At 41.4% G+C, this 15,779-nt stretch overlaps 1 protein-coding gene across 1 annotated transcript; it reads right to left on the bottom strand.

Moving 5' to 3' along the window:
- Nucleotides 1-413: 413 nt before the first annotated feature.
- Nucleotides 414-12,915, bottom strand: LOC134338732 (putative transmembrane protein 244). Its single transcript, XM_063034775.1, has 6 exons — nucleotides 12,883-12,915; nucleotides 9,814-9,899; nucleotides 5,316-5,389; nucleotides 2,996-3,142; nucleotides 1,528-1,576; nucleotides 414-504 (listed from the first exon to the last, which is right to left on the bottom strand). Exons 1-6 carry the CDS (start codon nucleotides 12,913-12,915, stop codon nucleotides 414-416), a joined length of 480 nt encoding a protein of 159 aa, XP_062890845.1.
- Nucleotides 12,916-15,779: the final 2,864 nt, after the last annotated feature.

The following is a 15,779-nucleotide window of genomic DNA, read 5'->3' as shown; positions in this document are numbered from 1 at the left end:
ATACCGGAGATAATTCTGTTCTAGCAATCCTTATCAAGAGCATGTTAAAAGCAAACTTTTTCAAGCCGTTCCAACTGCACATAAGTTTGGGCAAAATTAAAATTATCTCCAAACTCATCACTTTTCAAGAGAACCTTGGAAAGTGGGAACAATGAAACATCGGAACAATGCAGGGGTGTGACATTGTAAAATTAATCTCAAGTTTCAGTTCCCCGATTTTCATAATTTTCTTGCTACAAAATAACCCGTCTCACTGATAAAATGTAGGGTCTGCATTTTAAACACATGATATTGCTGAAGAAGCGTGACTTTTTTTTTACACTGAAGTGAATACAGATACGGTATCAGTCCACACAGTCGTAGAGCTCTCTTTAGTTCCTTGATGTCTGCAGCCATGTTTCCTCCATTCTCTCTCAAACATCAACGAAAGAGTAACTGGGGTTATTCCGGCAAACGAAATGTGCAACCAACTGTCCATTACCAATCATCAGCAACAAACCGACACTTAAAAGAAGAATCATAGTCGTTAAAACTCATAACTATCACCATGGTCTATCAACTGTACAAATAGTCTTACAATACTTTATAAGATGGAATAGGTTGAAGATCAGGCATCAGAAATTTAAAAGGGACATCAGTGGCAGCTTTTCAGTGCAAAGGGCGGTGTGTATGTATTTGGCATTAGCTGCCAGATACAGTACAGCGCAAAAGTCTTAGGCACACATACACAACTAAGGCTTTTGCACAGTGCTGTACTTGTCAATGTGAAGCAGAGAGCGAGTTTGTATCTCTGGCAGGAGCAAAGGATGTTGGGAATAGTGAGCGTGGAGCGCCGTGGGAGGAGTGTGGGACAGGTGGAAGAAGAGGAGTGCCAGGGGTGGGGGTTTGCTGTAGGTGCAGATACACCCAGCCCTGAGACAACAGGCAAGGTCATTTGATGCCAAACAATTGGTTTATTAATCATTCCGGAATGTTTCTCTGGTGCTTCCCTCTCCCTTCCCCTTTTCCCAACCATGATTCTCCTCTCCCTGCCCCCTTCCCACTCTCAGTCCACAATAGAGACCCATAGGTTTATCACCACTCACATATGCCATGACATTTGTTTTTTTTTTTTTTGCAGCAGTACAGTGCAATATATAAAATTACTAGAGTACTATTTCGTGGAAGTCTGTGAAGAGTAAGAATTTCAAGTTGTAGACTGTATACATTCTCTGATATTAAACTGAACCATTGAACATTTAAAAACCATCAAGTGCATGGATTGCAGAGGTTTAAAGAGCTATGATCCAAACATGTGCAGATGAGAGTAGATTGCTGTATAAGATGGGCAGTATAGACAATCTAGGCCAAAGGGCCTGACTCTATGACCAACTATGATAACATCATTTCAGCATTGTATCTCTGTTAAACTGCAAAAAGAAATTTAGTGCTTATTGTCCAGTAGAGTCTAATTTAACTATACAGAGGTGAATTGAATTAAGAATCTACAGCATGTTTATAACATTTTTTAAGAAAATCTACTCAAACTCAGCCAATGCCAAACACCATTGCCATACTAAAGGAAATTCGACCTTCACTGTAAATGAAATGAAACCCGAATTTAATGACTTTGCAGTGTTTCACACCTTGACACAAGATTCTTAAAACAAGCAAAACGAGGTGGAATTTCTTTAGCCAGAGGATGGTGAATCTTTGGAATTTATTGCCACAGATGGCGGTGGAGGCCAAGTCACTGGGTCTGTTTAAAGCAGAGGCTGATAAGTTCTTGATTAGTAAGGGCATTAAAGGTTACGGAGAGAAGGCAGGAGAATGGGGCGGCACAGTGGCATAGTGGCTGGGAAAAGTTTTACAGTAACATCAACCTGGGTTTAATTCCCGATGCTGCCTGTAAGGAGTTTGTACGTTCTCCCCCGTGACCGTGTGTGTTTCCTCCAGGTGCTCTGGTTTTCTCCCACAGTCCAAAATTGTACCAATTAGTAGATTAATTGGCCATTGTAAATTGACCTGTGATTAGGCTGGGATTAAATTGGGAGATTGCTGGGTGGCGCGGTTCGAAGGGCAGGAAAGGCCTACCCCACACTGAATATCAACAAATAAATAAATAAACAAACACAGATATAAATAAATAAATGGGATTGAGAGGAATAATACATCAGCCATGATGGTATGGCGCAGCAGACTTCTACTTCCAACAAAGTTTGGGCTTTGCTGTAAATAACAATGATGAAATATTACGTTTTTCATTAGGTTCCCTTTTTTTCTGAATTAAGGCCCAGGAAGAACAGTAATGTGTAGCATTATTGAATAGAGAAATAGGTAAATAAACGTTGATCTTATAGTTCTCATCTTTTCATTCAAATAACAGAATAGAGGAAGACCATTTCCCCACCACCAGCACCCAGAAGAGCAGCCCGTAGTCCTTCACCAAACTCCAGTCCATTATTTTCCTTTGTGCCTATCCAGTTCCTTTTTGAAAATGGTTTCTTACCACCCTTACAGCTGATCAGTTCAAAATTGTAAGTATTCTGCATGAAATGTTTTCCCGTCTATCTCCTTCTACCCGTGACCTTGAAACCCCCTTCACACGTCTCCCACCCCCATCTGCTTAACCTGACTAGTGATAGACTGCTACATCTCTATCAAATCAACTCTCAACCTTCATTGCTTTAAGGAGAATAACCCCAGCTTCTCCAGCTTCTCGTGTTTTCTGACTTATTACTTGAGACCGTTGATGCAGAGGTATAGCCATTACACCAAGCCAAATGTTGCCACCTCTGTCTGGTTCCGCATACCCCCCTGCAGATATACTTCATGGCACGTACAAAGGGACTGACGGAGAATTTCTTGGTCACCACCTCAGTGGCCCAGGATATACCAACCAGTGAAACAAAGGGCAATTAGAATAATTGACACTAGGGAAAACCATAGTATTTAAAGCTGATATAAAATGACTCTCATATTCCAGTTCATGATATGATTAAATCTGAGTTCTTACCTGCTGAAGTCAGCAGGATATGATTGAGTGCAACTGTGAAAGAGTCGTCCCAAACCCTTTCCTTAACTACAGCTGCAAACAGCAGACCGCTGATGAAATATGTCAATTCCGTTGACAGCAGGTTCACCAGGAGAGTGAAGAAAGAAACTTATTGACAAGATTCATTACAAGTACCACCGTAAAGCCATTTTATTGTAAACTATTAGCAAAAACTAACAAGCATAAGCAGTAAACGAACAAAAGCACTGGAAATACTACTTTATTTTAAGGTAAGTAGACCAAAACTGTGTACAGTATTCCAGGTTTAGTCTCAACAATAGGTTGTACAACTATGATAAAACCTAAACTCGCAAATGGTAGGGAGACTTTAAGATCCTCTCTTATTAAACTCTCCATTTTTAAACTCTAGTTCCTTTTCAATAAATGCAAAATGCCATTTGCCTTCTTAACTACACATTGGATCTGCATACCAACTTTTTCTGATTCAAGTCAAGTTTATTGTCATTTAGCTATATACATGTTTACCATCAAACGAGCCAACACTTCTCTGGACCAGGGTGTAAAGCACCCAAGTACCCATAACACACATAATACGTAATAACTTATGAAAGTAAGGATAAAATCTACAGATGAATTACACATAATTAAACAAAGTAAAGTGCACAAGTGAAATATTGTAAGGTACAGAACAGTTTAACCGGTGACATTTTGAATGTGACACGGCAGCGACTTCAGAAGCCTCATGGCCTGAGGGAAGAAACTGTTTCCCATCCTGGAGATTTTGTCTTTATGCATCGGAGTCTCCTGCCTGATGGTAGAAAGTTAAGGAGGAAGCTGGATGGATGGGTGGGATCCTTAATAATACTAAGGGCCATGTGAACACAGTGCTCCTGATGTATGTCCCCGATGAATGGTAGGGAGACCCTATGATCCTCTCGGCCATTCTCACAAATCCTTTGAGGGGCGACCAGTCCGATGTTCTGCTGCTCCCATACCAGATGGAGATGCAACTTGTTGGGATGCTCCAAGTGGCACTTCACCTCTTGGATTCCTCTGAACTTCACTGACACGAAGTCTCTCTCCATTTCAATAATAACTTGCCTTTTGGTTCCAGGGGTGCATTACCCCAAATATTCCCTAAGCCAATCATTCTATCTATGTCAGAATGCAGAATCACTGTGTCCTCCTCATAACACAATCTTCCGCCCACATAGGTATCATCTGCAAACTTGGAAACCTTACATTTCATTCCTTCCTCTAATTCATTAATGTCAATAGTATAGAACTGACAGCCAATCTTTCCACTCCAGTTACATCCAAACCCAGCCTGATAAGGACACATGTATTTCAACGTTTTGTCTCCTATGTCACAGCCAGTGTTCAATCCATGTGGCACCACCACCTGGAATAGGAACACCAATGCCTTTAAATGGAAAATCCTGCAAAGAGTAGTAGATTCGTCCCTGTACCTCATAGGTAAAGTCCTCCCAACCATTGAGCATATCTACATGAAACGCTGCTGTAGGGAAGCACAGATCCTCACCACCCAGGCCATGCTCTCTTCTAGCTGCTGCCATCAGGCAGAAGGTACGGGACCCTCAGGACTCGCACCACCAGGTTCAAGAACAGTAACTACCCCTCAACCATCAGGCTCTTTAACAAAAGGGGATAACTACATTCCCCTGCCCATATAATGAAATGTTTTCATAACTAATAATCTCACTTTAAGGACTCTTTATCTTGTTATTTCATGTTCTCGTTACTTATTGTTATTTATTTATATTTGCATTTGCTCAGTTTGTTGTCTTCTGCACTCTGGATAATCTTTCATTGACCCTGTTATAGTTACTGTTCTATAGATTTATTGAGTATGCCTGCAGGAAAATGAATCTCAGGGTGCAAAACATATACAGCGTTTTCAAAATAACGAGGAAAAAAAAAGACACGCCAAAAAAAAAACACACATACAGTCCAAGACCTTGTGTGACATGTTCTACAAATTGACGGTAATATAATGACATTACCCTTTTGAATGAATGCCTATTTGCTAATCAGCATAAAATACAGTTTGAGACCGTCTCTGAAAGACAACTATAGTTAAACTACAAAATGAATCCTGTTGTGAGAAGAGGTATTAATCTGAAGGAAAAAAAAAACTTAGATTTCCTAGAATAGGCCAGAGCATTAAAAGGTCATTGAAACTTGCAGGGATTCAGGTTGCTCATCCAGTGAGCCCAAAATAAATAATAATTCGACTCCACAGCACTTTGATCAGATTATAATTTTGAAACTCTTCAATCAATTGTGTGATTTTTCTTACCTAGGTACTTTGAGCTGGATGTTGAAGCTGGAGTTTTAAAGTCAAATGGAATCAACCCATCGAATGAATCATGACTGCAATGCACAAAGAGTTTCAGGAACATATGAATATAGGACGTGGAAGCAAACGTAGGCCATTCAGCCCATCATCCCTCTTCAATCATTCAATAATGTCATGGCTGTTTTTTTTACCTCAGCACCATCGTTCTGAACAAACCCAATTCCCATAATAAATAAAAACAGATCAAGTCTTGAACGTGTTCAGCGACTGGGGTTCTGCAATGATTAAATAACTTTGGGGAGAAGAAATTTCTTTTAACCTTTTCTCAGACTGATCCCTTACTTTGAGACTGTCAGGAAACCCAAGTCCACATCTACCTTGTTAAGCCTCTTAAGAGCTAACGAAAGAGAAACATTACAAATTGTAGGAGCCCTATATTCTGTGCTGGGCATTTATTATGTGTATATGGTAACTAGTCACATTAATGGGGACGTGGCAAAAGCGAAGGGAATAAGTTACTTATAGATGCTTACTTTGGGACCGTGGAGGTCATACTTTTGCTGACTGCTGACGCTTAATAATGCTTAACTATATGTTTGCTAATTGCTAATTAAGGAACAGAATAAGGAATTCGAATCTTTGGAGCAGTGGCGTGTCACACAAGTATAACAACGCCGTGGAGTGGCAGGCTGATGGCAATTGTTTTGTTTTGATTTTGGATCCATTTTGCAACTACACAAACCTTCCCAGAGCTTGCTTCCCAAAGAATGAATTCCTTTTAAATTTAAATATGGGCATAAGGGAATGTTGATAGGATAAGATTGTTGGTCAATTGATTCCATCGGATACCATATTTAATACACTAAGAACATTATCACTTCCAATCCCCAGCCATTAATGCTGAAGTTACCAAATTTACTAGCCGTTCATTCTAGTATTTCTTTCAGGAATTTTTGTGTACTAAAAAGCCATTTGCACAATTACTAAATCATTATGTTCACGACTATTTTGGCATACTAATTAACTGAATAAGCAGTTTTCAATGCCCCAGATAATGAAAGCCAATATTCAATATGGTTTTTGTCTCGCTATGCTGCCATCTTCTAAGGTTCTTTGGTCTTGCAGACCAAGATCCATCCCTTCCTCGATACTTCGAATGATCGGACTGCCCGTGGTGTATGTCCTAGCCTCCTAATACTGCCAAAACATATCTCAGTATGTTTATCAGTGTTAATACTATCATTCGTTTCTCAAGCATGCACACAAAATGTTGGAGGAACTCAGCAGGTCAGGCAGCATCTATGGAAATGAAAGAAGAACATAGAACACAGAAATCTGCAGCACATTACAGGCCCTTCGGCCCACAATATTGTGCCAATCATGTAACCTACTCTACAGACTGCCTAGAATTTCCCTACCACGTAGCCCTCTATTTGTCTAGGCTCTATGTACCTATCTAAGAGTATCTTAAAAGACACTATTATATCCGCTTCCACCACCACTACCAGCAGTGCAGTCCACGCACCCAGCACTCTGTGTGAAAAACTTACCCCTGATGTCCCCTCGGTACCCATTTCCAAGCACCTTAAACTAGGTCCCCTTTTGTTAGCCATTTCATCCCTGGGAAAAAGCCTTTGGCTATCCGCACGATCAATGCCCATCATCATCTTATAGACCTCTATCAGGTCACCGCTCAGCCTCCATCGCTCCAAGCAGAAAAGGCCAAGTACACTCAACCTACTCTCATAAGGTACGCTCTCCAATTCAGATAACATCCTTGTAAATCTCTTCTGCACTCACTTTATAGTATCCACGTCCTTCCTGTAGTGAGGTGACCAGAACTGAACACAGTACTCCAATTGGGGTCTGACCAAGGTCTTATATAACTGTCACATTACTCACGGCTCTTGACCTCAATCCCATGGTTGATGAATGCCAACACACCGTACGCCTTCTTAACAACACTGTCAACCTGCGCAGCAGCTTTGAGTGTCCTATCGATACAGACCCCAAGATCTCTCAGATCCTCCACACTGCCAAGAGTCTTACCATTTATATTATATTCTGTCTTCAAATTGGACCTAACAAACTGAACCACTTCACACTGACCTGGGTTGAACTCCATCTGCCACTTCTCAGCCCCGTTCTGCATCCCATTGATGTCCCGCTGTAATCTCTGACAATCCTCCAGACTACCTCCTGATCTCCTGAGTTATCTCTCCTCCTGTTCTTGAACAAGGGAACAACATTTGCAACCTTCCAACCCTCCGGTACTTCTCCCGTCCCTATTGATGACGCAAAGATCGTCGCAAGAGGCTCGGCAATCTCCTCCCTCGCTTCTCACAGTAGCCTAGTGTATACCTCATCCAGTCCTGGTGACTTATCTAACTTCATAGTTTTCAAAAGCTCCAGCACATCCTCTTTCTTAATGTCTATATATTCTCAAGTGTTTCAGTCCGCTGTAAGTCATTCCTGCAATTGCCAAGCTCTTTTTCCCTAATGAATACTGAAGCAAAGTATTAAGTACCTCCGTTACCTCCTCCGTCTCCATGCACGTCTCCACTATCACACCTGATTTGGTCTTATTCTCACACGGCTCATCCTCTTGCTCTTCACATACTTGTAGAATGCCTTGTGGTTTTCTTTCATCCCACTCAGCAAGGCCTTCTCATGGCCGATTCTGGTTCCATACTTAAGCTCCTTCCTTGCAACCTTGTCATTTTCTAGAGTTCTAACAATACCTAGTTACTGTAATATTGTCAATTCAACTGGAATCCAATTGATGTTACCTATAGAATATCCATCTGAGATCTAACCGCGGCCCACCAGCTCAGCAAACATCAAGGCAAGGTCCTAACTGGATACGTTGTATCAGGATTTACAAGGAGAAGGACATCATATTTGGGGAATAGAGAGAGGGTGGTTGCAACCTAGAGGGATGTTGGAGGTAGAGTCTTTCACCACATTTAAGCAAAAGTTTGGGCAGCCTGCACGGTCAGTACTTAATAACTCCCTCTTTGGCAGGTATCACAGTTTGTAAACGCTTTCTGTAGCCAGCTAAAAGTCTTTCAATTCTTGTTTGGGGGATTTTTACCCATTGTTCCTTGCAAAAGGCTTCTAGTTCTGTGAGATTCTCAGGCCGTCTTGGATGTACTGCTCTTTTGAGGTCTATCCACAGATTTTCGATGATGTTTAGGTCGGAGGACTGTGAGGGCCATGGCAAAACCTTCAGCTTGCGCCACTTGTGGAAGTCCATTGTGGATTTTGAGGTGTGTTTAGGATCATTATCCTGTTGTAGAAACCATCCTCTTTTCATGCAACACACATCAAAGTTGCTGGTGAACGCAGCAGGCCAGGCAGCATCTATAGGAAGAGGCGCAGTCGACGTTTCAGGCCGATCTTCAGTGTTCTTACAGATGGTGTGATGTTTGCTTCCAGAATTTGCTGGTATTTAATTGAATTCATTCTTCCCTCTGCCAGTGAAATGTTCCCCGTGCCACTGGCTGCAACACAAGCACAAAGCATGATTGATCCACCCCTGTGCTTAACAGCTGGAGAGGTGTTCTTTTCACGAAACTCTGTACCCTTTTTTCTCCAAACATACCTTTTCCCATTGCAGCCAATAAGTTCTATTTATCTCCATCAGGGCTTGTTTCCAAAATGCATCAGGCTTGTTTAGATATTCCTTTGCAAACTTCTGACCCTGAATTTTGTGGTGAGGACGCAGGAAAGATTTTCTTCTGATGACTCTTCCATGAAGGTCATATTTGTGCAGGTGTTGCTGCACAGTAGAACAGTGCACCACCACTCCAGAGTCTGCTAAATCTTCCTGAAGGTCTTTTGCAGTCAAACAGGGGTTTTGATTTGCCTTTCGAGCAATCCTACGAGAAGTTCTCTCAGAAAGTTCTCTTGGTCTTCTAGTCCTCAACTTGACCTCCACCGTTCCTGTTAACTGCCATTTCTTAATTACATTAGCAACTGAGGAAATGGCTACCTAAAAACAGTTTGATATCTTCTTACAGCCTTCTCCTGCTTTGTGGGCATCATTTATTTTAATTTTCAGAGTACTAGGCAGCTGCTTAGAGGAGCCCATGGCCTCCTTGTTGAGGCAAGGTTTGAGGAGTTAGGGTATTTATAAAGCTTTGAAATTTTCATCAACTGGCCTTTCCTAACGATGACTTGTTAGCCATAGCCCTAACAAGCTAATTAAGGAATTAAGGTCTGAGACCTTGGTGAAAGTTATCGGAGAGCTCAAATCTCTTGAGGTGCCCAAACTTTTGCATGGTGCACCTTTCCTTTTTTTAACTCTAAAATTGTAAAAAACAAAAATAATACACTAATCTTGCTTAAAATGTTGAAAAGAATGTTTCATCTTTAATTTTATGACTTTTGAAGATCAGTTCATCTTCTACTCACTTAACTATTCACAGTAACAGAAATTTTGACCAGGGGTGCCCAAACTTTTGCATGTCACTGTAACAACGACAATATGTCTTACCCAAATGCTCCAATGCAGACACTTGCAAACAGGTAGTAGACTGTGTAGATTACCAGCAAACAGACCAGCAAGTTCAGCAGGATAGTCTAGGAAAATGCAAACCAACATGGATTAGTTTTTTGCTAAGTTGTTTTTTTATTTACTACTTATTGAGATACAGTGTGGATAGGTCCTTCTGGCCCTTTGAACCACGCCGCTCAGCAATCTCCAGATTTAATCCTAGCCTATTTATGGGACAATTTACAATAAGCAATTAACCTACCAATAGATACGTCTTTGGACTGTGGGAGGAAACCGGAGCACTTGGAGGAAACCCACGCAGTCATGGGCAGTATGCACAAACTCCTGACAGACAGCAGCGGGAATTCATTAGAAGCTTCAAGGAGATTTTGGTATATCATCAAAGACTCTAGCAAATTTCGACCGCCGGGCAGCGGAGAACATTCTGACTGGCTGCATCACCATCTGGTATTGTGGGGCTCCAGCGTGCCGGATCGAGGGAGGCTGCAGAGCATGGTGGACAACCCTCGCTTCCATCAAAATAAAGTGTAGAGCTAATGGCAGGACCCTTAAGAGAAATGGTTTACGGAGTGTCCCTGGGGTCCAAGGAACTGAAAGATTGCCGCACAGTTTGATGGGGGAGTAAAGAGGGCTTACCGGTCGAGGCACAAAACCCAAAATGCTGGAGAAACTCAGCAGGCTAGGCAGCATCTGTCCCCTAGCATTTAGTGTGCTTTGCCTTGGATTTCCACCGTCTGCAGGTTTTCTTGTGCTTGTATTCATTGGGGCATTGATCTTATAAAGGAAGGCATATTGCAGCTTGATAAAACTCTCACAAACATTTCTAAATTCTTTATTAATGTTGTCATAGCAACCTGTTATTTTGGACAGCCATTCTGTCGATATATATCATGTGGAGAGAAGTATAATTAGTGGGAAAGATATGCCATTGAGTGACTGTCTCAGCATGGCATTGGCAGAGACATGGAAACATTTAGTCCGATTGATGCCACAAAGGCATATAGTGGCATAGTGACTAAGAATTGAAATCATATCCGGAGCCTCAACTGTTCATTCAAACTATACACCCCAACAACAAAAACAAGCTCTAATATCTGTATAAAACTGTAATGAAATACTTGTAATCCTGAAGAAGGATCTCGGCCCGAAACGTCAACTCATTTCCATAGATACTGTCAGGCCTGCTGAGTTCCTCCAGCATTTTGCTCGTGTTGCTTGCATTTCCAGCATCTGCAGATTTTCTCTTGTTTGTAAAATAATTGTATAATCAGATGCTTATAAAAACCCCACTGGTTCACTAATGTCTTTTGAAAAATCAGTTACAGAATTATCCAGCTGGAAGGTGATCTTTTGGCCCCTCATGTCTGTGCTAGTCATCAAGTACCAGGTACATTAACACAACTAAGTCTGCGGCGCTGGAAATCCAAAGCAACACACACTAAATGCTGAAGGAACTCAACAAGTCAGGCAGCATCTATGGAAGTGAATAAACAGTCGAAGTTTTGGGCCACAAACTCTATGCAGTGCCTACGCGTTAAATTCTAATACATTAAATTCTAATGTATTTCTTTACTTTCTTCTAAATGCCTGCAAGAAAACCAATGTCAGGGTTGTATATGGTGACATATACTGTACATACTTTGATGTGTGTGTGTGTATTTCTCTCTCTCTCATGTGCATGTGTGCGCGAGTGTATAGATTTGTCTCCATGGTCACCCTAGATGGACAATTATATGAAATAGTTTGTGACGCACTTGCCATTTCTCTCCAGAAAACATGCAATTCCCATAATGTGGAGTAACACCAACAGGCCTATGAAGGCCCCAATTTTGAACACATTTCGTTGATCTCTTGCTAGAATTTCTCATGTGTTTATTACTGGAACAAGATACTGAAAATTTTTTGCTTTTGTGATTTCTAAGGAAAGCTAACACTCTTACAGTCTGCTAAAATACCAAGAACACATAGCCGAGATTTGTTGTTCTAAGGATAAAGCACATCAACATCTTGTTTCCAAAAATTTATCAATTTTTGTGTAATTATTCAAAACTCACAACTAATGCAAGAATGGTGACTCAGTAGCATAGTGGTTAGCACAACGGTTTACAGTACAGGCGACGTGGGTTCAATTCCTGCCGCTGCCTTTAAGGAGTTTGTATATTCTCCCCGTGACTGCGTGGGTTTCCTCCGGGTGCTCTGGTCTTCTCCCACAATCCAAAGACGTAATGGTTGACAGGTTAATTGCTCATTGTAAACTGTCCTGTGATTAGGATAGGATTAAATCGGGAGTTGTTGGCCAGTGCAGCTCTAAAGGCTGGATGGGCCTATTCCATGCTATTTTATTAAATAATTAATTAGATTAGTTAGTGCGCAAAGGCAGCGTGCAGTGTAACCATGGGCAATTGTCTTGAGCATTTTACATTAGATTAGATTCAACTGTGTTGTCATTGTGCCGAATACAGATACAAAGCCAATGAAATGCATTTAGCATCTGACCAGAAATGCAAAGAATAGTGTTATTTACAAAATAACTGCAAATAAAAAAAGTGCTACAGCACACAAATATAAAAGCACTGAGACAGTACAATACCGATGCAATATTGCTTAGCGCTGTGATGTATAACATTTTAACCAGTGTTTTATTTCAAATAACATGTGCCTGTTGAAAAGGTAAGGAGAAATGCATTTCTGATTCCCACATTCCTGGAAAACATTTCTCATGATACGTCCAGTTTAAGAGTAAGCGCTGGACTGAAAATACTGTGTAGTGAACAGTGCAATATGACTGCATGAATTTACAATTGGTTTTGAAAACCCATGTCTTTTTTCCCCCTCCATGCATTTGCACAGTATTCTGCCTTTTTCACTTTATTGTACTGCTCTTTAGAGATATGCACCCATTGGGGAGCAGAGGTTGTTTTTGTTGTACGGACAAGGGAAGCGGGAATGCCTGCTTCTGCTCCCAACAGATGACATGAGAGTCTGGGCTCTAACAGCCACCTTGATCAAATGAGAAGCCAGCAATCTGCTCACCTCCCAAAACCATACCTTTGTTCCAAGGACTCTGTCTTTGAAGGCCATTTAAAGAGCTAAAGAATTCTGAATTGCGCTGAGACTTATTCCTTCTCGTTCTTTTGGCTTCGCGGTCCTCGGCCAAAGGAGAGACACAGTGCTGCCCAGAGGACGAGTTGACAGCAGAGGAGTTAATTCTGGATATCACCAACCCCAACAACCGCAGATCCCAAACTGTCTACCTTGCCAGTAGAATTTAACGAAGGACAAAATACCGCAGAAAACCTGAAGTAAAGAACAAAAATGCTGTAATCTTCAGAAAGTAATTGGTTTACAATTGTCATAAGAGACAGTGTTGGAGATTAAGAATGAAGGCCTTTGCTCACTTATTTTTAAAATTATAGCAATTGTGGAACTTGTTGCTACAGGCGGCTGTGGAGGCCAAGTCATTAGGTATGTTTAAGGTAGAGATTAGTAGATTCTTGATTAGACCATAAGATATAGGAGCAGAATTAGGCCATTTGGCCCATCAAGTCTGCTGCACTCTTTTATCATGGCTGATCCAATTTTCCCTCTCAGCCCCAATCTCCTGCCTTCCCCCCGTATCCCTTCAGGCCCTGACCAATCAAGGATCTACCAAGCTCTGCCATAAATATACATAAAGACTTAGCTTCCACACTGCCTGTGGAAAAGAATTCCACAGATTCACCACTCTCTGGCTAAAGAAATCCCTCCTCATCTCCTTTCTAAAAGAACACCCCTCTATTCTGAGGCTGTGTCCCCTCATCGTAGACTCTCCGACCATAGAAAACATCCTCTCCACATCCACCCTATCAAGGCCTTTCACCATTTGATAGGTTTTTAATGAAATCATCCCTTTCTTCTAAATTCTCATGAATACAGGCCAGAACCATCAACACTCTTCGTAATACAAGCCATTCAATCTTGCAATCATTTTCCTGAACCTATTTTGACCCTCTCCAGTTTCAGCATATCCTTCTAAGATACGGGACCCAAACCTGCTCACAATACTCCAAGTGAGGCCTCACCATTTCTATATAAAGCCTCAACATTACATCCTCGCTTTTATATTCTAGACTTCTTAAAATGAATGCTAACATTGCATTTGCCTTCCCCACCACAGGCTCAACATGCAAATTAACCTTCAGAGAAACCTGCATAAGGACTCCCAAGACCCTTTGCACCTCAGTTTTTTTGTATTTTCTCTCCATTTAGAAAATAGTCAACCCTTTCATTTCTTGTACCAAAGTGCGTGACCATACACTTCGTATGAATTGCAGTGTACTGAGGTGTGCAGTAAGAACAAAGAGGCCTGGGAATCATCAGCATGATCTGGTTAGGGCTGGTTAGCAGGACTTAGTGAGGGGTAGACATGCTCTCTTCTCATTGCTGCCATCAGCAAGAAGGTACAAGAATCTCAAGACTCGGACTGCCAGATTCAGGGACTCCTCAACCATCAGGCTCTTGAACTAAAGGGGGCAGCTTCCCTCAACCTCACATATCCATCACTGAAATGTTCCCACAACCAAAGGACTCACTTTCAAGGACTCTTCATCTCATGTTCTCGGTACTTATTGTTTACTTATTTATATTATCGATTCTTCTTTTTGCATTTGCACAGTTTGTTTTCTGCACTCTGGTTGATCTTTCATTGATCCTGTTATAGTTATTAATCTATCGACTTGCTGGATATGTCTGCAGGAAAATGAATCTCAGGGTTGTATTGGGTGGCATATATTTACTTTGAACTTTGCTGTGTGAGGACAGGTTAGCTTCCAGCATTAAGAAAAATGAGAGGAGTTCCATTTGAAATGTATAAACTTCTTATAGTGCTTGTCAGGGATATATGGAGAATGTACAATGTCAAAGCCAGTTACTCTCACTCCACCTCTTTGGATAAAAGCTGTGACGAGATCTGAAGCTGGGTCTTGTGACAAAACCCAAACTAAAAATCAGTGAGCAAATTGTGAAGATGACGTTTCACAACACTTTTACCGCCTTGCTGATGATGCAGAGTGGACTTTCTTTTCTCTTGCTTTTGTTAGACAGGTCATGACCAGGATAACGTTCAGTAAATGTCAGTGTAGTAGCTACAGTGAAATGGGGTAGATGGCTCTTTCGAAATGCAGATATGGTTTGAGTCCATCCCATTTAAAATGACAAAGGGGAAAAAGAGAGCAAGAAGGGAGGTCGTTCGGCCCTTAGAGAAAACTCTGCCATCCAAAATGATCATTCTTTACCTCAGCACCAATTTTCCATTGATGCCTTTTGTGTCTGGAAGTCTAACTACCCTTTTAGCTTCTGCATCCTTCTATATTAAGATTCAATAGTCATATTTCTCCTAAAATGTCTTTTCCCACATTCTGAGACTGTTATTTATTGATTGATTGATTGTTTCTGATACTGCATGGAATAGAATTACAGAATTACAGAAACGCTGAACTCCAACCGTACCATCGACTATGAACGATGGAGACAGGACAGGAGATCATCAATGGCCTATGCTCCACTGGGAGCTAAAGGCCCCAGAAGAAAAAAACTATATTACCGGTACATATGACGTTGTTTCAATATTGTAATACCCTGTCAACTTTGCTGCCCCTTCTCCCCATGAAAAGCCGCCGCCTCTTTTTGTCACAAACAAGAGGAAATCTGAAGATGCTAGAAATCCAAACAACACACACACACACACACACACACACACACACACACACACACACAAAATGCTGGAGGAACTCAGCAGGCCAGGCAGCTTTTGTGAAAAAGAGAACAGTTGACGTTTCAGGCTGAGACCCTTCGAACTGAGAATCCGCCCAAAACATTGACTGTACTCTTTTCCTTAGATGCTGCCTGGCCTGCTGAGTTCCTCCAGCATTTTCTGTGTACTGCCTGTTTTTGTCTCTGTCATCCAA

This window comes from Mobula hypostoma, chromosome 28 (assembly GCF_963921235.1).
Source record: "Mobula hypostoma chromosome 28, sMobHyp1.1, whole genome shotgun sequence".
Taxonomy (NCBI): domain Eukaryota; kingdom Metazoa; phylum Chordata; class Chondrichthyes; order Myliobatiformes; family Myliobatidae; genus Mobula; species Mobula hypostoma.
The sequence above is the reverse complement of the archived record's forward strand: the minus strand, read 5'-3'. Positions and strand labels throughout refer to the sequence as shown.